Source organism: Palaemon carinicauda, chromosome 33 (assembly GCF_036898095.1).
Source record: "Palaemon carinicauda isolate YSFRI2023 chromosome 33, ASM3689809v2, whole genome shotgun sequence".
Lineage (NCBI taxonomy): Eukaryota > Metazoa > Arthropoda > Malacostraca > Decapoda > Palaemonidae > Palaemon > Palaemon carinicauda.
In genome coordinates this window covers 51,115,218-51,141,820 of record NC_090757.1, presented here as the reverse complement: position 1 = coordinate 51,141,820, position 26,603 = coordinate 51,115,218, and the positions used below count along the sequence as shown (strand labels likewise).

At 44.3% G+C, this 26,603-nt stretch overlaps 1 protein-coding gene across 3 annotated transcripts; it reads left to right on the top strand.

Moving 5' to 3' along the window:
• On the top strand, positions 1–26,603 carry LOC137625946 (uncharacterized). 3 transcript variants are annotated; one of them, XM_068356998.1, is made up of 2 exons: positions 1–229; positions 25,057–26,603. In XM_068356998.1, exon 2 carries the CDS (start codon positions 25,065–25,067, stop codon positions 25,950–25,952), a length of 888 nt encoding a protein of 295 aa, XP_068213099.1. In that variant the 5' UTR covers positions 1–229; positions 25,057–25,064; the 3' UTR covers positions 25,953–26,603. The 3 variants fall into 3 exon arrangements, with proteins under 3 accessions (XP_068213099.1, XP_068213097.1, XP_068213096.1); XM_068356996.1 differs by having other exon boundaries at positions 2–277; XM_068356995.1 differs by having other exon boundaries at positions 3–355.

The window sequence follows — 26,603 nt, the reverse complement described above, 5'->3', positions numbered from 1 at the left end:
TTGAAGTTCGTGTCACTGTACAGAAGGAATAGAGAAAAAAAAAAGAATATATTTATCAAATGTGGAAAAAAGAGAGAAGAAAATAAAAGAATTAGAATAAAGAAGAAAACCAAGGAGGTGCCGATGGAAAGGCGAATCCACTGACAACTAAGAAGTCACAATTTGATAGCTTCATAAAGTTACTCTGCACAGAGCAGCCAGAATTTCACATCGTTTATCCTGAGTGACAGTTAGTGTTGACTTGTCAGACTACAGTGAAAGCTTGTGGTGCCGATAGGTGAGCAGTCAGCAGCCAAATAATTAGTCTACATTTTTACCTATTTGACTGAGGAGATACTTTGTGATTAATTTCCAGGCAAGTGTTGTTGACTTATGCGAAACTTTTACATACGGGGTATATTTTTGAGTTGTTGTATGCGCATGATTAAAGTTTGGTATTAAAATTTTGAAGCTTGCTAAAAAGACAAAGTATGTGAGGCAGCCCACATGCTTACAATAGTTTTGGGGTGTACGTATGATAGCGGCCACCTGTATGTATCATGGATAACTTAGATACGGCAGTGTAAGGGGGGTCGCAGCGGGGCGTTAGCCTCCCCCCCCCCGTTAAATAAGTAGGTAAGGACACGGCTTGTAGGTTAGGTTAGGGAGGAATGTTTAGGTTTTTGATGTCCATTTTTAATGAACATGTGAGGAACTGGCCGCTGATATACAAAGGCTCCATAGTTTTACGTGTCGCAACTCAAACGGTTCAATTACTCGAAATAGTTTATGGAATAACTACTATTTGTTGTCTTGGGTGAGATAGTTTTCTAATACATGTTTTGGAATTTATATTTTGCTACGAATTCAGTATAGCGTACATGTGATGTTTTGCTTTAGTATAAATGAAATCTATGGGAAATGCCCTAGCCAAAGGCCCCACCTAACCTAACCAGACTTTGATTGCCATGTCCTTGATAGTATAGAGCTATGTCTGCACATGGGCCCCTCCCTTCATTCACATTGTAGAAATACGCGGCAGAAGAGGGAAAGAGCTCCGTTATACTTTGAAATTATTATTATTTGCTAAGCTACAACCGTAGTTGGAAAAGCAGGGTGGTATAAGTCCAAGGGCTCCAACGGGGAAAATAGCCTAGTGAGGAAAGGCAATAAGGAAATAAACTACAAGAGATGTTTAAGAATAGGAACAATAAAAATAAGTGTTTCATATATGAACTATAATAGCTTCAAAATAACATGAGTAACATAAATAAGATAGAATATTGTGCCCAAGTGTACCCTCAAGCAAGAGAACTATCCCAAGACAGCGGAAGACCATGGTACAGAGGCTATGGCACTACCCAAGACTACAGAACAATAGTTTGATTTTGGAGTGTCCTACTAGAAAAGCTGCTTACCATAGCTGTACTATTATAGTGTAGCAGTTAACCCATTGAGAGAGAGGAATTGTTTGGTAATCTGTGTTGTCAGGCATATAAGGACAGAGGAGAATGTGGTAAGAATAGGCTAGACTATTTGGTATATACTGTATGTAGGCAAAGGAAAAATTGTGCCGTAACCAGAGAGAGGGATCCTATGTATTACTGTCTGGACCCAATAACTCTTTAGCGGTAGTATCTCAACGGATGGATGGTGCCCTGGCCAACCTACCACCTGGCAAATATTATGATCATAATTTTTCGACGCAAAATTCAATTTATGAATTATTGGCCAGGTAAAATAATTTTGAGTGGTGGAATTTTGGTAGACTCCCATGTGGCCAATAATGAATTTTTTTGTTTTCTTGTGTTTTAGTGTTCTGATATTATTACTTTCTACAAAAATATCGATTTACAGTAATGGGTAAATCTCGGGTGGGAATTGTGGTTTGAGGTGGGATGAAATGAAAACAAATTTTAAAAGATAATTTCAATAAAATCCAACAAAACAACAAGAAAACTAATAGTAGAAGGTTTTTTTTCCATACAAAAATAAGAGGGTGAAACAACACCTATGGACTTACTGCTGCAGTTATGTCTCGAGTAACATTATTTCGAATTCTGTTTTCTTCCGAGCCTCATTTTCTATCAAACACAAACTTCTCTATTGTTAACGTGTTCTGATTTTAAAAGGGAAATAATCACAAGAATACCAACGAACCTAAACTTCCCCACCTTACCTAACCTAGAAGCCATATTCTTACAGACCAGAGGCCCTTGTAACCCTCGTCTGGGTATGTTAAAATTTTTCCCATTCGGTAGCCATGGCTCAACTAAGAATTTTTTTTTTTTTAAATCGACCGATGAACTGCATTCTGTAACGAATGTGATAAAAACCTAATCAAAGCAGTGATTGAATTATATTTGGATTCTGATTGGACAATTTGAAGTAAAAGTCTTAAAGTCAGGAGAGATAAGCATTATTACTAGGTGTACCTTGTTAAGTGGGCCGGCTGGCTAATGCTGTTTTTTAAGGACAGGACTTTGACATTCATAACACTTAATAAGGTGACTTAGGGCATCTGCAAACTACATAGGATTTTTGCCTCTGACCTTCGGTTTTGCGATGCCACGGCGATTTATCCTGAAAATTAGTGATTTTCAAATTCTATCTCCTCCTCTGATAATTAATATTAAGACCTGGGATCACTAGCCTATACAGTATGCAGTAGACCTCAAATGAAGAGTTTTTAAACATCTGACATAGCCGGTAGTTATATATATATATAGCTATACGTCCCTGACGTCCGGCAGAAATTTCAACACTCGCGGCAATCGCAGATTGGGTAGCCAGGTGTACCACCTGCGCGCCCCTAGCGAGGTACCTGGAACCATTCCATGATTCCTCAGATCTTCCCTGCCTCTCACGTTGGCAACATCGTTGGATTTTTCACTCGCTGTAACCTGTATAATTGCAGTCATTTTGGTGATGTACAATTTTCTGTTGGCTTACGCTAGTTTGGTTTTATTTCGACTAAGAGTAGTGGTTGGGTTATGATCGATATGTTCATAACTTGAAAGGGGTAGGTTTAGGAGTTTTTTCCGCCTACTGTAAAAATAACGAACCTACTCTTAAAAACATGATGGCAGTAGGTAAACACTCTGCCAACACTATGATGTCACAATCATATGACGTAAACTACGTAGTTACTACGTAGTATGACTTGCATATTCATTTCTTTGTTCCGACACAGATACAAACCTTCGCTATTTATTAGGGTATTACAGTACTTTCGGCAACGCTGAAAACCAGCCAAGACAATTTTAGTGAGGGATAATTACCCCATCCGCTAGTTAGCGGGAGGGGGTTGGGGTAGACTAGCTACCCCGCTCACTTACAGCTGTCGGTTGAGTAACCACTTTTACTTTTGGCTCGGTAGAGTGTAGACTCCCGTTAAACAAACTGCCTTGACTTTATTACTTTTTCTTTTTCTTTTGTGTGTCGGTGTGTATGGTTATTGTCCCGCTATGCGGACATGTCCAGGTATTGAGGGCCACCGCTGCAGCACCTTCATGTTATCCTTGGAGACAGACCCACATCCTTTATGCCCGGCTTGCCGGGGAACTCAGTGTTCGCGGGACAACACCTGTTCCGAGTGTAGGGAGTGGCCTGCCTCGCATGGGAGAGGTTTGCGCGTAAGAAGAAGAAGAAGTCTAAACTCGAATCTTCGCTTTCGGGGTCTTCCTCGAAATCGAAGAAATCACGGGCTTCTACTTCCTCTACGCCCAAATCTCTGCCCGAAGCCAATCCTCGACCAGGCCCTTCCGGGGTACGGTCGAGCAGTAGCGCAGGGCTTGTGACTCCAGGTCAACCCTGTGGGATAGACGAGGATGGCGGCTCCCCTAGTGAGTCGGCTCCTCCTCTTCCCCCAGGGGGCGCCTGTTCTTTTCCAGACCTTGGGTCTGGTTCCGACGCCGAGGAGTTAGCTAACCCACCAGGGGCGGTGGTAGGGTTCTCTCCAAGGCGAGCTTCCCCTTCGGGGGAACATCTCTCGTTCGCGAGAGAAGGTTGCCTCTGTGCATCGGCGATCTCCTTACGCTTTAGGTTCTCCTCCAGGGGTGGAGTTATAAGCGTAGTTCTCCTTCGGGCGAACTTTCCTCCCCTAAGGAGGATTTATTTGTTGATCTTAATCAGTCTCTTCTTCGGGCGGAGTCTTTTGTACGTTCCTCTCCAGAGGTTCGTAGAGTGGAAGGGTGGGTAACCCCTCTCTAACCCGGGCGTTCTCCTCCTCGGGCTGTGAGGAGACGTCTATTTGAACCTGCTGGTTCTCACGTTGACCCTTTGAGGTCTCGTGGCGATCATCCTTGGGGCTGGCGTGATCGTAAGCTTTCAGGCTCTCGTCATGTTGGTCCTGTGGGTTCTCATGACAGCAGGAATCCTTTGGGTTTCTGTCGCGATGAACCTTCGGGCTCTCGCGACTTGAAACCTTTGGGTTTCTGTTACACTGAACCCTCGAGTTCTCCTGACGACGGTAACGTTGAACCTCCGGGTTCTCGTACCGTCAGTCACGCTGATCCTTCGGGATCTCGTGACAGAGGAACCTTGATTCCTTGTTACGCTGACCCTTCAGAGTCTCATAACCTTAGTTACATTGAACCCTTGGGCTCTCGTAACTCTAGTCGCGCTAACACTTCGGTGTTTCGTGACAGAGAAACTCCGTTGCGTTGATCCTTCGGGTTCGCGCAACACAGTTCACGCTGAACTTTCGGGTTCTCGTGACCAGAGTCATTCTTTTTATGACAGAGAGTTTTTAAACTCTCGTTGTGTTGATCATTCATGCTCACACAACACAAGCTATCGTGAACCTTCGGGTGAGCGTAGCAGTGAGTTCTCTCAACAACCTTAGAGCTCTCGCGCGCACGGCCAAATTGGCGCGCACGACCGAATTGGTGTGCACGACTGACTTTGCGCACGCAAACAAAATGGCGATCATGGTGCGCGGGTTCATACTGTGGTGCACCATATGCACAAACAACTCACTGCGCGCCATATGGGCGAACAATCTCATGCGCTCCAGGAGCGCGAAAAAGGTGCGCGCAATCGGGAAAGGCGCGCGCACATGCTCCCATCCGCCTACCAACAGTTCGGCGCAAGAGCGCACGACCATCTTGGCGCTCACAATCAGTCTCTCGAGACCCTTGGGCCTCAACAGAGACACGGCGACCGAGCCCAGACCCTATTCCTAACGGTAGGCCTGTGCCTATCTTGCCTGTAGGATAGCCTCCATCAGATAAGAGGGTTAGGAAACCTGCCCAGGTTCCTAAACCCAGGGAGCAGTCCTTTCCTAAGGACTTTACCCCTAGTTCCTCAGGAGCCTGTGACTCCCCGTGGCTTAGCACCTTATTCAATGTAATGCGCCAAGCCATGAAGGGAGTCGTTCCCCGCTCCCAGTCCTTAGGTGATACACCTAGGATTCCCTTGTCGCCTCCTCTCTTCCCAGGGTCCTCTCCTGCCTCCGATCCTAGGAGAAGGTCGGAAGTTCTCGTATAGGCGGGCCCCTCAGGCAAGGGGAGACGATCATCCCCTTGCAAAAGACCTCTGGAGGAGATTAGGCATGAACATCAGGGTAGTCCCCTGCAGTTCAAGACGCCACAGGCCAGACTTAAGGGGGAAAGGAAAAAGATTTGTCCTTCGCCCCACAATGAGGATAGGGTTACGTACTATGGAGATTCCTTCCCTTCTTTACCGGTCGAGACAGCGTCTAAGGAGGCACGACCTGCGACCGGACGGGATTCACCCCGTACGGCAATGGACTTATATTCCACCCGTAAGCCGACGGAGTCCTCTAGGCCCTTGGGGACAGAGGACCTCTGGCCTCGTAGGAGGGAACCGAAGGATTTGTTCACCATCCCCGAATCCTCGGCCAGGCTTCCTTCCTCACTGCCTCCCATGCAGCCGGAAGCGAGCACCTCCCCAGTAGTCTCCCTATCCCCAGTCTATACAGTTGACGACTTCGACCCACGCTGGGCTCCTTTAGATGAGAGCTCGGACGTGGAAGGGCTGAGCGATCTCGAGGACGACGCTCTGCCAGCAGCCGCTAGCTCTAAGCTTACAGAGGATGAGAGGAAGGAGTCGGAACACGCCTTATGGCAGGTCCTAGCCTGCATCCGTTCCATCTGTGGACTTCCAGATCCATCGGCAGCCCTTCTAGATGGGAAAGAAACGGTCCTTGATCAGTTCTATGGCACTCAGAAACCTCATAGGACCAGTGCAGCTTTGCCCTGGTCAAAGGGGTTGAAGAGTGCCAAACAGAGGGCAGTGTCCCAGGCAACTGGGTCTATCTTTTCTCTCCGCTCCAACTCGTCCTCCAAGCTCCTACCTCCTCCGTATGTGTTTCAGAGGAGGTACTACGAGATACTCGGGGAATCTCTTCCAACGCTGCCTCTCGACCACTCTATAGAGGCACTCTCGAAGGCCACCCCCTTCAAGGAACTTATGGGACTTCCAGTCTCCCTTCAATGCGATGTCAACACTTCTGAAAGCTTACAGAAACTTCGGTGTAAGAATGAATTATGTGATGTTGTGATTGTAAGTAATGAGGGAAGACAGACACTGGCCCACAGCTGTATTTTGGCATGCCATTCTTCAGTTTTAGCGGCCGCCGTACTTTAAAGCAGATTGACGGCAGAGCATGACTGGTCAATATTAAGGCCATTGATTATTAACATTGGGGAAGTTTCGGTAAAGAATTCAGAAGTGTTGACATCACATTGAAGGGACAGCATGAAAAGTATTTCACTTTACTTAATACAACACCTCATTACAGTTTTTTCCTTGATTGCAGGACACTAACATACCATAAGCTAATTTTTTTTCTTCATCTCACTCATATCATGAATATGGAAAACTTAGTCACCAATTTCCAATTGGCAGGATTCCCAGTCATCCCAATCTCTTTTCCAAGTTGGCCATTATCAGTCTGACGTTGAAGGCATCCATGAGTCATTGCAGACCTTCAGTTATAACAGTAGCGTACAGACCACTACACACTAGGAACAGGCAATGATCAACCTTCATTGTTCTATGTATTCAGCAGAATGGTCTCAGCTTCTTTCCTATATACAGGTTCAGTACTTATTCTAAATTCTCTAGAGAATACCCTAATCCTCTCTCCCTTACACTCCCTACTGAGTGTAGGGGGCTGCTGTTAATACCTGGAAAAAGATAATAACAAATCAAAGCATTTTTTTTATGGGGCACAGAGGGATATATATAAAAAAAAATGACTATGTTTCATAAGATACAATCCACTAAGCTTTCTTAGATACAAAACACTTTTATTCCAACGATTCCAGACAATCTCTCTCGGCGAGGTTCGTCCCTGAGAAGAGGAGCCTCATTGCAGACCATTTGAGCCGTTGAAAGATGACAGTTGGTTCGGAATGGTCTTTGCTTCCCCTAGTGGCAAAGAGAAATGTGACTTTGTGGGGTTCCCCATCTCTGGACATGTTCGCCACCCACCTGAATCACAAACTTTTGATGTATTTCTCTCCACTCCCAGACCAAGCTGCAGTAATGGAAGATGCATTCCAACTCCCATGGAACGGATTAGACCTTTACACCTTTTCACTGTTCTGTGTGATTCGTCAGACATTGAACAGATTCTGAACATCCAAGGGAGTCAGAGCAACGCTAGTAGCTCCAAATTGGCCAGCAGCAGAATGATATTCAAGCCTGCTACATCAACCTCACATAAGAAAATTCCATGGCGCAGTACATTGCCTGTTCTTTCACGGTTTGAGACTATCCAGGGTCTCCTTCAAAAGAAAGGCTTTTTGATCCCAATTGCAAAGCAGTTTTCTGGATATCTCTGAAAGTCTTCTGCAGCAGTTTACCAGGCAAAGTAAAAAATCTTCAGTGATTGTTGTTGTAGGGGGGATATTGCTCCACTCAAAGCCACTATTCCCTTGATTGCAGACTTTTGGGTGTTTCTAAGGAACAAGAATTCCTTTTCAGTCACTGTGGCAAAAGGCTACCGCTCGGCTCTAAGCCAGGTATTCAAACTGAAAGCATTTGATCTCTCCTCTTGGGAACTCTCAGCTTTGACTGGGAGTTTCAAGCAGTCTTGCCCTAGTCAGCAATTAAAACCCCCTTCCATGGATATGACAAAAGTTCTACGGGCCTTAAAACAATCTCCTCACAAACCTATGTATTTATGCCTTAGATAGGGACTCTACCTGAAAGACAGTCTTCCTCCGTGCCTTAGCTTCAGCCAAGAAAGTAAGCGAATTACATGATTGTCACATTCCAGAGGGTGGAGAGAACTAGCTTTGTCTTCTGTTCCCAAATTTGTTGCCAAAACCCAGAATCCAATTGAAAATGATCTCAGGTTTGACTCTTTCACAATCTTGTCTCCCAAAGAGGTAACTGATAACCTGAATGGCATGTTAATATGTCCTATAAAAGCAGTATGTAAATACAGTATCTGAGAAGGACGTATTACTGTACTGTGTCCTATGCCTAATATCTCCATTTCATTCATGAGCACTGGCCACTCCATAAAGAAAGTATCCAGAAACACTAATATATTTCTTTCTGGTAGAGAAAAACAATCGTGATAGCCTATAAATCCTCAGGGGAAGCATCTCCAAGGGCCTCCCTCGAGCACATGATATACATTTGCTTGCCATAACCGTAGCGTTCTGCAAAAACCAGTTTGTAGCACAAGTCCTCATAGCTGGTGTTCGGAAGAGACAAAGCACCTTTTCAAACAATTATTTTAAGGGGCCCGGCCAGTATGTCAATATATGGGGGAATAGGATGAAAAATACAAAATCCTGAAGAAATTCAGTGAGCTTTGTATGGCAATGGAAAATGTGTATACATAATATTTTGTCAAAATTCTTGTTACTTTCATAGTTACAGAGGGTAATTAGTAAAAGTAACTCAATAAACCAAGAACATTGATCCTTACAAGAAAATACTATATATTTCTTCTGTTAATGTAAATTTTGATGATTATTACATTTTAATATAAAACAAATTGTGAGCAATGGCATCTGTATAGATTCCATGAGTCACAAGACAGGAAGTTTTATGATTACTATATACCCTTAAGTGCTAGCACAAACCTCAGAGCGAGTACATGTTTGAGTTTGACTTCTGACATTCACTCACTTTTACGTCTGTTTTTCTTGGTTTCGGCAAGAATTTCATCATACCAAAGTGGAAAAGACAATTTCAACATCTCGCTAACATAAGGAAGAAGAAAATTTGCTCTAATAAAAGTTCAGACGTGGGTAATATCGGCAATATTTGCGGAGTTAGTGGAGACAGATGATGAAGGATCGTCTTGCCTAAAGAAGCAAGATATTGAGCAAAGGATCTTCATTTATGATCAAATTATGATAAATAACATTGTTTTGGTTTAGTAATATCCAAAAAGGAACATAAAATTCATAATACTGTAATCATGATTTATTTATTTTGTCTTTGGAAAAATACAAAGTAAACCTTTGAATGCCCATATCTCAAAACTATACTTATTGACCTTCAAATTCTATCTTCTCCCCTAGTTTTAAAGATATAGCATTTGGTATACAGTATAACTTGGAAATACATTATAAAATGATCAAATTTAACCATTTTTTATTTTTTCCCCACAAGATTTTTTTCCCCTGATTTATAGGGTTTATTTTTTTTCAATATTAAACTTACCCGATGATCATATAGCTGCATCCCTGCTGCCCGACAGAAAAAACCTACGGGCGGAATACGCCAGCGATCGCTATACAGGTGGGGGTGTACATCAACAGCGCCATCTGTCAAGTAGGTACTCAAGTACTCGATGTCAACAAAGAATCAATTTTCCCTCTGTCGTGCCACTGGCAAGACCTACTAAATACGCCGTCCCTAACTGGATTTGTTTTCACAACGATTTGGTGAAGTACACTATTCCAGTTTTGAGCTTTCGCTATGCAAGGGTTTTATCTTCATTTCAAAACTTGAACTCGTTTTGGATAGATTTTATTATGGTGACGAAGAGAGTATGGACTCTCTTTCACTTTTAAATGGCCGACCCTTCCCTTAGACGGAAGTGTTGGTGACGAAGAGAGTATGGACTCTCTTTCACTTTTAAATGGCCGACCCTTCCCTTAGAGGGAAGTGTGTTTAGGTTTTTGGTAATTTTGCTTAACAAGTTATAGATCTATTTATTTTATATCTCTCCGCCTTTATAGGCCTCTTCGATTAACTTTCCATTTATTATAAACTTATAAAAATTAATTTTTATGTTTGTTTATATGCGACCTTTCCTAATAGTAGGCGGTCCTTTCTTGGAACCGAAGTTAATTAACATTGAGCCCGTCATATCGTATTTAACCTTTTAAGAATTTAATACTTTTTAATTTTAATGTTTTATGAAAGAATTTCTTTGATAGTCTCGTACTGTTTTCAAAGATGAACTAACGTTTAGTTTTTCTGGGCTTGAACCTGTGCCGGCCAGTGAATAAGCTCCTATTAGCACTTATTCTTAGGTAATTTACTGCTAAATATACCAGAGAAAAAATGTAAAGGAGTGCTAGGTTAACTAGCTCGCTCACCTATTGGTGTCGGTATGGAATTGGGCGTATAATCCAGAGGTCCCGCACCATTTAGATTCATCCACGACAAAGACCCCAATAGAGGAGAGCCGTTCAACCTCACTCGGCACCACCAACTCTGCATCCGCTCAGAACCCAACTCCTTTTTAGCACGCCTGTGTGGTAACCCGCTAGTTTGTGCTCTCGTGTTTTTGCCTTATTTTCCGTGGATTATGGCTTCTACATCGGTTTCCCAGGAGACACCGTCTAAGTTAAGTACCAAGCTATGTTTTGCTGTGTTTTGAGCAATCTAGATCGTTTAATATTTAAGTTATAAGAGTTTATTCTCTTCGATCATCTCGGTCTTGCTCGATCCCGCTTACGGTTGGTACTCCTGTTTTGAGAGCTTTTAGTTTCACTCGCGGTGTTACTAAGTGTATTATTTTTATTATTAGTTTAAAATTTTGTGTGTTTTATAGTGGATATTCATTATTTAGCGTTTAGAACCCTTGTGGTTCATATTTAGGGCCGATACCAGATTACGTATCGTAGATGGCTTGCCGACCTTCGTCAGGGCGGCAATTTTTATTATATTATCCATCAGGTTGTTGTCCTTCGGGATTTATTCATTATTTCGCATGCCTTGCCCTAATTTTTTATGTGTATATTTATATATTTTTCAATGCTATTACTTTTATAATGAATATTTGTGCTTATTACTCCGTATGATCTGTTTTGGTAGTGTTTGGGGATCGTCAGTTGGTAGCCCTGCTGCTCCGTATCACGTGATCCTCCCCCAAGCTCCCCCTCTCGCTAGGTTGGTGGCTAGGCTTCTCTCCCCCCTCCCCTAGGGGACCGTTGCCTTCCCTTCTTTCAGAGGGGGTAGTTCAGTGTTTATGGACTTTGTCCTCTCTCCGGGTGTCCCGGTGGTTTCGTCTCTGTCTAGACTGGTTGGCCACCGGTCAACAGAGTAGGATCCCGGTGCACCCTATTTTATAATCACCTATCACACTTTTAATTATGTTATTCGAAACCCTCCGGGTTCTGTTGGTGGTTCTTATCTACGGTTCCGCCCCCCCTTATTTTATAACAGTTACTATGATTATATATGACAGATCACTATCCCGGAGTTCCTATATGTATTAGTTTATGGATGTACTTTTATATCCCGGTCCGGGGCTTAACCTCGCTCCGGGTAGTCAGACACCATGTGTGTTAATTCTTTGTTGCATCCTTCTTTATGATCCCGGCTCGACCGGAATGGATAGTTATACTCTAGTCTTAAGTTAAACTTATGTTTAGGCCCGGGTCCTCCAGACCCGCCCCTACTTAAGAGTATTACAGTTAAGCTCTAGTCTTAAGTTAGACTTATGTTTAGTCCCGGGTCCTCCGGACCCGCCCCTACTTAAGAGAATTACAGTTTCTCATATACTATTCTTTTTATAGATGGTTCATTGTCAGACGACGGCCTGTGCGGCTGTTCTTCACCAGCCTTGTGGCCATACGATGTGTAGGTCTCACGCCCTCTGCGAAGTTCAGCTGGAAGACATCGTAGTCTGGCACCCTGATAATTGTATGGTCTGTTTTGACCTCATCACCACCCTTGGATCTGATTCGGTGAGTCCCGTTGGCTATGTTGTCTTTGCTAATTATTCTTACCTTTATTTGGTATACGTACACTATTTAGTAAGATTTCTATGGTCTTGAAGGACCTCCGGGAATCTTCCTTTCTGTAATTCCCACTATTATTTCAGGCATCCCCGGAGCAGAAGACTGCGGCTCGGGCCACACTGAAAGTGTGGGTTGGGGGATTTGCCCGAAACGTGAAATCAAAGCAGCCTTACGTCCTCTCTGAAGACTACTGTGCTATGATTTACCCTAATGCCAAGTCTTCAGCCGCTGTGGCTAGAGCTGTTGCGGCACCCATCATTGCCGACATTGATGCCACTATTTCGGGATTCATCGACCAGGATCAAGATCCGTCGGATGCCCCCGGAGATCTGGAAGACAATGTTGCCTCCTTGAACTTGGATGTGGAACCTATGTTGTTGGATGATCCGGATGCAGGTAGGGTGGTAAGTGAGGCAGGTGTTACCGGCGCTGAGATTCCTATCCTCAGCCCCGCTCTTTCTTCTTCATCTGATCTCTCTTCTTTCCATGGTTTTTCTGGGGACCGCGATTCGTCTCACCGATCACACCCGGTTCCCCCCAAAGATAAGTCTAAATCTAGAACTTTGCCAAAAGCTCGTAAGCCCCACAAGGCTTCCCATAGTTCTAAATCGAATACAAACCCGTCATCTAAGGCTTCCGGCTCCTCCTCTAAGTCTCACGACCCGGGAGTACAATCCGCCACTTCTGCTCCTAACCCGGGCCTTTCCGAATCAGCCATGCTTCGCATTGTGTCGGAGATGCAATCTAAGATTGTGTCAGAAATGCAGGCCAAGATGGACACGATGTTCTCTAACATTGGTCAGAGACTTGGGGCATTAGAGCATGGTGCTCCGGAGCGAGTTCAAAGCTCTCTCATCCCGGATGCCTCTAAGCTTCCGCCGTTTACCAAGAATAACCCTTGGCGCATGGCTCTTCATTCCCCGTTCTCAGACGGGATGTTAACGTTGGAAGGTCTTGGTACTCGTCCACTAGAGGATTTTGAATTCTTTCCTCCTGGTCTCGCATTTCCATTTCATGGTTATGCCAGGCTTACCGAGGAAGCTCTGGTTCGGCTGGATAAGGTCCCCAAAGAGACCGTCATTTTCCCAAAGGAACAAGCCCAATCTGTTTGGGCTAGGTTTCTAAATGATATAGGTTGCACCAATACCATGTTGACGCCTCATAAAAGTTCTTTCACAATGTTCCTAATGGACAAGAATACCGTGACTCCATGCGTCACTAAGATTGCAGAGCTGGCTTTTCAATACGCTCTGGAGGAGAAGCCCTTGCCTCCCATCCGAGAGGTAGATCCGATCTCCCTCCTTCTTCCTTCAGATAATGAGTGTTGGGACAATGTCCATACCACCTTTACTTCTGGCAAGCTGACAGCAGACTGTGCGTCAGTAATTTTTAGTGAACGGCTTCCCCGTCTCCCGGAATCCCTTATTAAACAGGAGTATGATTCCCGCCTACGTGTTGGTCGAACTTTGAACTTGGCCACTTCTACGGAGTCGATAGCCTTAACTTATGATACTGAGAGTATCTTTAAGTCTCTCAGTAAGGCTACTTTGCAGTCGTTATATTTTGACTTATATGACTTTGCTCTTGCTAAACGTAGGTGCCGCAAACACGTCCTGGCTGAGGCGACTATTAGGCACGAACCGAATAAACTTATCCGGTCCTCTTGTTGGGGTCCAAATCTTTTCCCTGAGGATCTTGTGGAGGAAGTCTTGACAGAGGCTACTAGAGTTAATCAGAGCCTTAAAGCCCGTTGGGGTTTGACTCCTAAGCGGAAATATGATCCTGCAAGTTACCAAGCCCGGGGTAGGAAGAAGCTCCGCCCGTATACCTCCACTCAGTTCCGGCAACAGCAAAGTAGCTCGTCCGTTTTCCGGCAGCCTCTCCCTCCATCTCCTGCTGTTCCTGCACAGCCTTCCACCTCTCAGGCTCCTTCCTCGGACGACTACGTCACCGTTCTGCTCCCTAAGAGCCAGCTTCCCGGTGCCTCCACCACCTCTCCAGCCTTTAACCAATCTTATGAGGCTCAAGGCTCTTCCCAGGGTTATAACAGAGGTAGAGGCTACCACCGTGGTTCATACCAGAACAGAGGTAGAGGTAGATTCTTTCGCAAGGGAAAGAACTTCCGAGGCGGACGTGGAGGCAACTCCTCAAGCCAATACTGAGGTGCAGCGGGTAGGGGGGAGGCTTTATGCCTTCCGCAACAAATGGAGGTTCAGTCCCTGGGCTTTCAGTATCATCTCCAAGGGACTGGGGTGGAGTTGGATTCAAGGACCTCCTCCACCGAACAGATTTCATCAGCATTCCACTCCGGACCTAGTCGAATTTGTCCAGGACCTGTTACAAAAGAACGCCATACAAGAAACGAAACACCTGAAGTTTCAGGGTCGGCTGTTCAGTGTCCCGAAGAAGGATTCGGACAAGAGAAGAGTGATTCTAGACCTATCCCTTCTCAACTTGTCCATTCAATGCGACAAGTTTCGAATGCTTACCGTCTCGCAGGTGCGGACCTTACTTCCCCGTGGGGCCGTCACCACCTCTATCGATCTTACAGACGCCTATTATCACGTTCCGATAGCGAGACACTTCCGTCCGTATCTAGGCTTCCGCCTAGGAAACAAAAATTACTCCTTCAAAGTGATGCCTTTCGGGCTCAACATCGCCCCAAGGATCTTCACAAAGTTAGCAGAAGTTGCTGTTCAGGAACTCAGAAATCAAGGGATTCAAGTAGTAGCCTACCTGGACGACTGGCTCATTTGGTCAGACACCTCCCAAAATTGCCTAAAAGCCACTCACAAAGTCATCCTATACCTTCAATCTCTAGGCTTCCAGATCAACTTCAAGAAGTCCCGTCTTCTTCCGAAATCAAAGTTCCAATGGCTCGGCCTGCAATGGGATCTTATATCTCACACTCTGTGTCTTCCCAAACCCAAGAGGTTAGAGATTGCAATGAACACCAAACGCTTTCTCAAAGACAAAGTGAGTTCCAGACGACTCCAAGAGAGGATCCTAGGGTCCCTTCAATTTGCTTCAGTGATGGATCTACTTCTGAAAGCGAAATTGAAAGATATCAATCGTGTCTGGCGTTCGAGGGCGAACCGGAAGCTCCGGGACAGGAAAGTCCGCCTTCCTCCCATTCTCCGGGAAAGACTTCTACCTTGGACAAAGGCCAACAATCTGTAAAAGTCAGTTCCCCTTCGATTTCCGCCTCCGAAGTTAATCATTCACACGGACGCATCCCTATCAGGTTGGGGAGGCTATTCTCAGCTCAGGAAAGTTCAAGGTCTTTGGTCTCCCTTATTCCGCCAATTTCACATCAATGTGCTGGAGGCCATGGCAGTTCTACTAACCCTGAAACGTCTCGCTCCATCCAAGAGACAACACCTTTGTCTGGTTCTCGACAGCGAAGTGGTGGTCCGCTGCCTCAACAGAGGCGGATCAAAATCAGGGCCTCTGAACCATGTTCTAGTAGCCATATTCTCCCTAGCAGCCTCGAACCGTTGGCATCTTTCAGCTGTCCACCTGGCGGGAGTCCGGAACGTAGTTGCAGACGCCTTGTCCCGGACCTCCCCTCTAGAATCGGAATGGTCACTCGATCTAAAGTCATTCCGGTGGATTCTCTCTCGGGTTCCGGGTCTCCAAGTGGACCTCTTCGCCACGGAGTCCAACCACAAATTGAGAGTATATGTGGCTCCCAATCTAGACCCTCAGGCCTACGCCACAGACGCCATGTCACAGAATTGGGACATCTGGGAAAGGATTTATCTCTTTCCCCCGGTGAATCTTTTACTGAAAGTCCTAGACAAACTGAGATCCTTCAAGGGACGAGTAGCCTTGGTCGCACCCAACTGGCCCAAGAGCAATTGGTACCCTCTCCTGCGAGAGTTGAGACTACATCCTCACCCGATACCCAATCCGGTTCTGTCTCAGATAGTACAAACACGCGTTGTGTACACTTTCTCAAACATTCAGAGCGCCCTAACTTTATGGACTTCATGAAGTTTGCGGCCATGCATGGTGCCAATATCGATCCTCAAAACACCCTGTTCCTAGAATCAGATAAACGGGATTCCACCATCCGCCAATATGATTCTGCGGTTAAAAAGTTGGCTAAATTTCTGATAGACTCAGACGTACACTGTATGAACTTGAACCTTACAGTCACTTTCTTTAGAACTTTATTAGAATCAGGTCTGGCAGCCAATACTATCACCACTATTAAATCTGCTTTGAAAAAGATCTTCCTAGTGGGTTTTAACATAGACTTAACCGACTCTTTGTTAGCTTCAATTCCGAAAGCCTGTGCCAGACTGAAACCGGTTACTCGTCCTACCCCGGTTACCTGGTTCCTTAATGATGTGCTCAAATTGGCTTCTGATACCATTAACAGTTCTTGTGATTATATTCCCTTTCTCAGGAAAACACTTTTCCTTGTGAGTTTGGCTTCCGGGGCAAGAATTTCTGAACTGGCAGCTTTGTCAAGAGACCCGGGTCATATTGAGTTCCTTCCTTCGGGAGAGGTCCTTCTTTCACCTAACAAATTCTTTTTAGCTAAGAACGAAGACCCTCAGAACAGATGGTCCTCCTGGAAAATTGTTCCCCTCACGCAAGATCCGTCTCTGTGCCCTGTTACTACTCTTAAGTCTTATTTATCCCGGACCTCCTCTAACTCCTCCGGGCCTCTATTCGTTAGAGAACAAGGCGGTACCATTACCATTAAAGGGATCAGGCAACAAATTTTGTATTTTATTAAACAAGCTAGCCCTGACTCTTTTCCTCTTGCACATGATATTAGAGCAGTTGCTACTTCGGTGAACTTTTTTCACCACATGAATTTTACGGATCTTTCTAGGTATACAGGGTGGAAGTTACCGTCAGTGTTCAAGAAACACTATCTTAAACATTTGGAAGCCCTTAAATTTCCTACAGTAGCTGCAGGGAGCGTAGTTACCCCCAGGTAACTCACATGTTAATTCCTTGTCATTTTATCTCTCCCCCTTACCTGCCTCATTTATACCCTATTTGTATTCGTTGGTTTCGCACCTGATTACTATTACTATATTTGTAAATTTTTTGACTCCTGAGTATCTGTATATATCATCACTCACGGCATTATTATACCTTACCTTTTTTGTCAATTGTTCTACCAAGTGGATTTATGTTCTTTTTAAGGTACCCTTATAGCTGTTTTGGCACTCATCTCTGATTAAAGTAACTTGTGTTTCCCTTATGTTTAGGTTTTTTCCTTTATTTTTCAAGTTTGGTGACATTTCTCTTGTATATATTCACTGGCCGGCACAGGTTCAAGCCCAGAAAAGGGATTTTGACGTAGGAAAAATCTATTTCTGGGCGAGGGACCTGTGCCGCCCAGTGAACCCTCCCAGCTCCTCTCCCTTGGAGTCCCCAAACTTTGGGTGCTAAGGAGTTGGGTTCTGAGCGGATGCAGAGTTGGTGGTGCCGAGTGAGGTTGAACGGCTCTCCTCTATTGGGGTCTTTGTCGTGGATGAATCTAAATGGTGCGGGACCTCTGGATTATACGCCCAATTCCATACCGACACCAATAGGTGAGCGAGCTAGTTAACCTAGCACTCCTTTACATTTTTTCTCTGGTATATTTAGCAGTAAATTACCTAAGAATAAGTGCTAATAGGAGCTTATTCACTGGGCGGCGCAGGTCCCTCGCCCAGAAATAGATTTTTCCTACGTCAAAATCCCTTTTTTAGTCTCCGCAGTTGTTGACGTTCAGAACGTTCAACATGCGCTCTATCGTTACGATAGAGAGAGAGTGTTTCACGGTTTCACGTTGCAGTAAGAGTAAACCGATTCTAGCGTTTCGTTCATTCTTTCTTAGCTTAAATGGTTTAAATTCTAAATAAAGGAACTTTTTATTTGGGAAACCTTTCAGTTTTTTCCTTTAGCAAATAACATGTTTTAACGATATATAATTGGGCTCTTCTCTCAGGCGCTAAGTCAAGAGAGAAGAGAGAGAGAGATAGAGACGGAGGGAGAGAGAGGAGAATAAACGTTTCGTTCAAGCGGGTAACGTTGTTCTCGTTTTTTACTCTTCTCCCTAGTCGCTGTAGGGAAAGAAGGTAAAACGTTTCTAGAGTTTTATTCTTGTTCCCAGGCTTTATGCGGTGAGAGATTGTAAACGTAGTTTATTTGATCTAGTGTTTAGTCTCTTTTCCAGCCACTGAATTCTTTATCTTTATTTATGTTTTTCTGTTGCATTGTAAAACTGTTTTCGCAATTACTACCTTTTAATGAAGGATAGGATTGCGTGTTTCAGGTAGAAATCAGTTAAAGTTTCGATTTCAGTGAAATAAGTGCAAACAAAATCAATAGTGATAAAGTGATATGCGCAAAGTGTTACAGTGTTGCGTCCGAGGGTTCGTCTGTTCGTGCCAGTTGTTCACCTAGTCCGGGACCTCTTACAAGCTCCCAAGCCCAGGGGAGAAGTAATGTCGAACGACTTATGGGTTCCACAGTCCTTGATCGACGAACAGACGTTTTTCCCTCCGTGGTTTCGGGCGTATCTACACACGTTGCCGACGTGATCGCCCCACCCACACAAAGACGAGAGAGCCCATTTATTCCTCGTCTGCGGAAGAGGTTTCTTGTAGAAACCATGGACCAAATCTTGCAGCTTTTTAAGTGCAAGTCGGTCCCTTCCGCGCAAGTCCAACGGCCTAGGTGTAGCCACTGGGTCAGTTCGGACTCGCTGCAGTCATCCGACGACTGCACACCTCCCAGAGAGGCAAGGTGGTACCGCAACAGGCAGTAACTCCGTCTGTTGCCGCACCAGCTGTTTTAGACCCTCAGTCACAACGGACAGTAGCTCCGTTTGTTGCCGTTTTTTTTGTAGACCCTAAGTGGTCTTTACTGCAGTCTATGCAGACTCAGTTAGCTGCGGTTATGCAGGAGTTTCGTGCGGAGAAGGTTTACACTGCTCTCGTTAGCCTACAACCTGCCACGGTTGTGCGCCCAGCTCACGCTGAGGCTGCCTGCTCCCACACTCCGGCTGCGGAGAGCTCCACCTCCGATGCGCAATCGACCCTGCCAGACGTATGTTAACGTTAGCCGACGTGCGGCTCCCTCCGTTAACATGCGTGAGCTACCGCATCAGCAGTGGGAAGGTGGAGTCAAGCTGCCGTGTTTTGACGCGATGCGTTAGTTTCCGCAACCCACAGCAGTCCCCACCACGCACCACCACTCCGCTTTGGTTGTTGCCTGCTCCCACACTCCGACTGCGGAGAAGGTTGACGATGCACCCGTTGGCCTACAGCCTGCCACGGTTGTGCGCCCAGCATGGCTGCCTGCTCCCACACTCTTGTTGTGAGAGCTCCTCCACCCATGCGCAGTCGACCCTGCCAGACGCATGCTGACTCCCACAGACACACGGAGCACTCCGTTGCCGTGCGTGAGCTACCACAAGCTGCCGTGTTTTGACACGGTGTGTCAGCCTCCGCAACCCACTGTGGTTACCGCCACTCGCCCGCAGCAGACTAGTCAGTCAGGAGTTGAGGCTTCCCCACACAGCTTTGGTTGTTGCCAGCTCACAGACTGTCAAGCAGTTACATGACGTTGCCTTCTGGTCTGCTACTAATGCACCAGTGCTGTATGTCCTCACGCACCTGTTGTGGTTGACAGTTCAGTTTTTGACAGTTCACAGACTGTCAAGCAGTTACATAACGTTGCCTTCTGGTCTGCTGCTTATGCACCAGTGAAACCCTCACTGAGATAACCTAGCTTTTCTCGGACATGGTTCCTGTAGATGAGAAAGTGCTGTTCCCCCTCCTTCTGATATTCCTTTGAGGACTCTGTCATTTGGAGAGGAGCCTTAAGCTGCTTAGCCTCCTATGGACTTTAATTAAAGCATAACAATGCTTCCAGGGATGGTAAATGGTTCCGCTTCAGTCGCTAACCCCGTCTGTTGCCACACCTGGTCCCATAGACCCTAATGGGCTTGGTTGCAAGACATGCAGTCCAAGCTTGTGTCCTTGATAGAGGATTTTTTACGGAGAAGAACCTTCTAGCCAACAACCTTCCTACCGGTTGGTTGTACGCCCTGTTGACGCTGAGGTATCCTACTCACGTCCGCCAGTTGAGATGGTTCCTCCACTGGTGCGACCCAGTGTGGGTTGCCAGTCGCACGTTGACGTTAAGCGACTCCCGGAGGTGGTTGTGGACGTTCAGTGTGTCACTAGGAAGACGTTCAACAACCAGCAGAGGTGACTTGTTGTGACGCAGTGCGGCAACCTCAGCAACCGGGTAGGGGGTTGACTGCACAACCCAGACAGTCTAGACAGTTGCGGGTTGACGCTGTACTTCCTCGCGTCCCCATGGTTGACAGTTCACAGACTGTGCAGCAGTACCATGATCTTGTGTCTGGCTCCGTCACGCATCCACCAGTGCGACCGGATTCAGCGAGTCAGACGTTGCCCACTCCGTTGCCGTTTCCTCATCAGTTTCGGATGAGGAACCCTCTGATGAGGACATTGCTGAACAAGACGATCAACCCCCAGCCCTGCTATCCATCCAGAAGATGCTGAAGAAGGAACACTGCCCTGTCAGGCTGTGGATGAGTCTGGTTAGGACACTGTCATCCGTGGTTCATTTTGTGTCACTTGGAAGACTACACCTCCGTCCTCTTCTGTATCAGCTAGCTTTTCACTGGAAAAGGACAAGACGCTAGAAGCGGTCTCGATCCCGGTTTCCGGAAAGATAAAGTCTGGTCTGACTTGGTGAAAGGACTTTATCAACCTTTGAAAGGGTCTTCCCCTGACTGTTCAGACTCCCAACCACGTTCTCTTCTCGGACGCATCGGACGTAGGCTGGGGTGCGACATTAGGCGGTAGGGAATGCTCGGGATTATGGAACTCGAGTCAAAGGACAATGCATTTCAACTGCAAGAAGCTTCTGGCAGTACGTCTGACCTGGAAAAGCTTCAGGTCTCTCCTTCAGACGTACATCTCCAAGCAAGGAGGGACCTACTCTCTGACATGGTACGAGTTCGCAAGTGACCTCCTCTCCTGTTCAACAGGTCTAGACTTTTCACTAGTAACGAGGTTCATCCAAGGCAACTTGAATGTCATAGCAGATTGTCTCAGTAGGAAGGGACAAATAATTCCAACATATTGGACCCTCCACAAGGATGTATGCAAGAGACTTTGGGCCACCTGGGGCCAGCCAACCATAGATCTCTTCGCAACCTCGATGACCAAGAGGCTCCCAATACTTTGCTCACCTATCCCGGACTCAGCAGTAGTTCATATAGATGCCTTTCTACTAGATTGGTCACATCTAGATCTATATGCATTCCCTCCGTTCTAGATTGTCAACAAGGTACTGCAGAAGTTCGCCTCTCACGAAGGGACAAAGTTGACGCTAGTTGCTTCCCTCTGGCCCGCGAGAGAATAACTCACCGAGGTACTTCGATGGCTAGTAGACGTTCCCAGAACACTTCCCCTAAGGGTGGACCTGCTACGTCTGCCACGCGTAAAGAAGGTACTCCAAGGCATCCACGCTCTTCGTATGACTGCCTTCAGAATATCGAAAGACTCTCGAGAACTAGAGGCTTTTCGAAGGAGGCAACCAGAGCGATTGCTAGAGCAAGGAGAACATCCACCCTTAGAGTCTACCAATCGAAGTGGGAAATCTTCCGAAACTGGTGCAAGTCAGTATCCGTATCCTCGACCAGTACCTCTGTAACTCAAATAGCTGACTTCCTCTTATATCTGAGGAAAGAACGATCTCTTTCAGCTCCCACTATCAAGGGTTACAAAAGCATGTTGGCATCAGTCTTCCGTCACAGAGGCTTAGATCTTTCCAACAATAAAGATCTACAGGACCTCCTTAAGTCTTTTGAGACCACGAAGGAGCGTCGTTGGGTTACACCTGGTTGGAATTTAGACGTGGTTCTAAGATTCCTTATGTCAGACAGGTTCGAACCACTTCAATCAGCCTCCCTGAAAGATCTCACCTTTAAGACTCTTTTCCTGATATGCTTAACCACAGCTAAAAGAGTCAGTGAGATTCATGCCTTCAGCAAGAACATCGGATTCTCATCCGTAACGGCTACATGTTCTACAACTTGGTTTTCTAGCCAAACACGAGCTGCCTTCTCGGCCTTCACCAATATCGTTCGATATTCCAAACTTATCGTATGGTTGGAAATGAACTAGAAAGAGTATTATGTCCTGTAAGAGCTCTTAAGTTCTATTTTAAAAACCTTTACGAGGCCCGTCTGAAGCTTTATGGTGTTCAGTTAAGAATCCATCTTTGCCTATGTCAGAGGATTCTTTATCCTATTTTATCAGACTGTTAATACGAGAAGCTCATTCCCTTCTGAATGAGGAAGACCAAGCTTGGCTGAAGGTAAGGACACACGAAGTTAGAGCTGTCACAACTTCCGTGGTCTTTAAACAAAATAGATCTCTGTAAAGTATATTCGACGCAACCTATTGGAAAAGCAAATCAGTGTTCGCGTCTTTTATCTTAAGAATGTCCAGTCTCTTTACGAGAACTGCTACACTCTGGGACCATTCGTAGCAACGAGTGCAGTAGTGGTGGGGGCTCCACCACTACAATTCCCTAATTCCAGAACATTTTTAATCTTTCTCTTGAAATATTTTTGGGTTGTCCGGAAGGCTAAGAAGCCTTTCGCATCCTACTTGATTTGGCGGGTGGTCAAAATCATTTCTTGAGAAGTGCCTAGATTAGAGGTTTTGATGAGGACCTTTAGTATGGGTTGCAACCCTTCATACTTCAGCTCCTAGGAGTCGCTCAGCATCCTATGAAGATCGCGAGGCTCAGTAAGGAAGACGTACTTAAAAAGGCAGAGTAATTGTTCAAGTCGTCTTCCTTACCAGGTACTTATTTATTTTATGCTTGTTATTTTGAATAACTGCTAAAATGAAAGACGGAATACTTAGCTCATAATAATGTCAACATGTAATGCTGGTCTCTACCCACCCCCCTGGGTGTGAATCAGCTATATGATCATCGGGTAAGTTTAATATTGAAAAATGTTATTTTCCTTAGTAAAATAAATTTTTGAATATACTTACCCGATGATCATAAATTAAAGGACCCACCCTTCCTCCCCAATAGAGACCCAGTGGACAGAGGAGAAAATTGGTTCTTTGTTGACATCGAGTACTTGAGTACCTACTTGACAGATGGCGCTGTTGATGTACACCCCCACCTGTATAGCGATCGCTGGCGTATTCCGCCCGTAGGTTTTTTCTGTCGGGCAGCAGGGATGCAGCTATATGATCATCGGGTAAGTATATTCAAAAATTTATTTTACTAAGGAAAATAACATTTTACCATAATGAAAAAATTCTAGCAAAAAAAAATGACGAAAAAAAAATGTCTTATTCTATTGGAGTTCTACATCAGGTCTATATAGTGTAGTAATCCCAAGTCTTAATATAAAGTATCAAGGGAGGAGATAGAATTTGACAAACACTCAATTTCAGGATAAATTGCCCTGGTGTTGCAAAACCAAAGGCCAGAGGCAAAAATCCTATGCTGTTTAGAGATGTCTTAAGTTACCTTATTAAGTGGTATGAATGTCAAAGTCTTGTCCTTAAAAAACAGCACTAGCCAGCCAGCCCCCTTAAAGATTGCACACACAGGTCTTTAGACACCTTTTCTATAGGCCCTATTGTTGCAGCACAACAAATAATATATCTATAAGTTCTTACAGGACACGTAACTGCTCTTATCTCGGGCATCATTTATTCTCTATATTATAAGTGTATGTAATGGCCTTTAAGGCAAGTGATGATTTTGATTGGACTTGCAGCCTTCTGGATTCACCCTAATGCAATTAAGAATGCCTTGAAGTTGATTTCTTTATGATATATTGAAATTTTTAATAACATGCAATACTTGATGTTCATATTACTCCACCTCAGGTAAAGAAGAATATTCTCCAGAATTGAACGTAAGGCCTTGCCTTTCACAAATAATTCACTTTGATCTCTTGCTTTTACTTAGAGTAATTGTATCTATGAGAGATGAAGGTCAAACCTCTTAACTTTAGAGACTTCCTCCCACCTAAGGAAGATTTCCCATGTAAATGACTCAGAAGTTTGTATCCGTGTAGGAATAAACATTTTGTATTTTCCCTAGCTATATAAACGTAGAGAGTAGAGGTCCCCTTTTTTGTTTTTGTTTCATTTGTTGATGTCGGCTACCCCCCAAAATTGGGGGAAGTGCCTTGGTATATGTATGATGTATGTATATAAACCTGAGTCATTTATTAAAGATCCCGCCTCAACCACCCCACAAGTCTTTGACCAGGTGAGTGTTGTGAGGAAGCGCTATGAACAAGTGTTATTCATCATGTGCAGCAGTTGCCTAGCAATGAAACGTGATGCAATCAAACCAATTTTCTTTTGATTGCCTGGTTGTGGAGAAAATGAGATGGATTAACTCTTATAAATGGCTTGGCTTTGTATAGCTAGGAAAAATACAAGTTGTATTAAATTTGTTGTTTTTCAGCTTTGATGAAATCATACCCATACTCCTAGTAAATAACTCACGTTTGTATAGTTAGCAAAAATACAAGGTAATTAAAAAAAAAATAATGATTTTGCTCTACCTTTCCCTTCAATCCATTCTGTTACGTACAGTATTTCTGTTCAAAGTAAAAACATCTGACCCTAAAAGGAAAATTTTATTTTGTTATAACTTGAGCAAGCAGTTTGTTCAAAATTTCTAGAGAAAAATTAAATAATATGGTTTAGATATATTACCTGTTTAGTAAACTTAAATTAGCAGTGTTTCATATTGTAGTCATTAATTCATATAAGAGTAATATAGTAATATAAAACATATGTGAATAACATGATTAACAATGCATATTTACCATTTGCAGATACTGTAATGTTGGATAAAACTACCGTTAGCCTAACAGCCATAAGTGTGGCTATAGTTACTACAGGGATTGCTACTTGGGCATTGTTGAAATGGCAGGAAACCTCAAAAAAGTTGAGAAAATATGTAGAAAAGTACTCCAGGATGGAAGTTGTTCAGCAGTATTTGGTTCATCACTTTGCCAAGTTAGAAGATCTTCCCCACTTGAAAAGCCTCATCCCAAGAACCGCAGAAAACTATCATGAGGAACTGGTGAAATTTGTTATTAATACCTGTGATGAACATAAAATTAAGAAAGGCCGGATATTAGATGTAGGTTGTGGGCCTGGTGGAATTTCCTTCCACCTGTCAAGTGCTTTCCAGGAGGTCGTTGGAACTGATGTAAGTATGCCAATGATAATGGCAGGGCAACAGATGAAACAGTTTGCAGAATTTGGCTCTCCATTCTCTAGTGAAGGAGGAAAGTATATTAAACTGTACAGGTTACGTGTGCCTGACTCTGCTGATAGGGAGAAGGTAGAGTTTTGGAATGAAGACGTATGTGCCCTTCTATATACGTGTGGGAAGTTTGAATGTGTCTTGGTCTCGAATGCCCTCACTGACTTGAATGATCCCAAAGCTTTCTTAGAAAATATAGGACAGTATGTGAAAGTGGGAGGGTTGCTAATTATTGCAGATGTATATCATTGGCCAAGTGGACCAGAAGAGTGTCTGGGTGGAGAAGGTTTGGTGTCAAGTTTTTCATTATTGAAAGAAATTCTTAGTGCTTTCTGGGATTTTCAAAAGGAGACAAATTTGTCTTATTACTTGGCTAAATGTGCTCGGTTGGCTGAAGTTGGAAATGCTCATGTGACTGTGTGGAAAAGAAAAGAAGAACTTTTAGAAGAAGACCCATAGTCTCATGTTGCATAAGAATTTTAACAATAATTAATTAATTTAGCATGTTATCTGCTTAATGCTTATTTATTTGAAATGATGTGGTTAATTATTATGACGAATAGGAAGTAGAGCTTCTCTTAGTCCTGAATATAAACAGATCGGTATTCTAAGTGCATTAAACTTAATATTTCAAGGATATTTTCTTTTCAGATTATCTAAGGTTTAACGTAATATGGTACAATATTTCAAAATTTTATTGGAGTAAAGATTTAAATTTTCTTAATTTAGTTAGGGTATTTTGAGCTAATGTTACCTCTATCCTTTTTATGCATACAAATGAAGGATGTGCAAAGTTCATAAGTTGTGTGAATTGTATAGTTGTGGCAATGGAAATGGGGGAAGAAGATGACTAGAATCTCTCCTCTTGATTGATCAAACCATCATCTCCAGAACTCTCTAGCTTTGGGATGGATTGGGCAGGATAGGGCAACGGATGTTTCTGCATGTGTTAATGGAATGGATGGTGCAGATCTAGACATATGGTATTTGCCATCAGGTTAGTCTCTAGGGCTATTGGCATTTTCTGGTGCAGGGGCTGACATCTAGGGTTATTGATTGAGGGAAAAATATATCTTCTATGGTATTCATTAAAAGGTAATTGATTCAAAA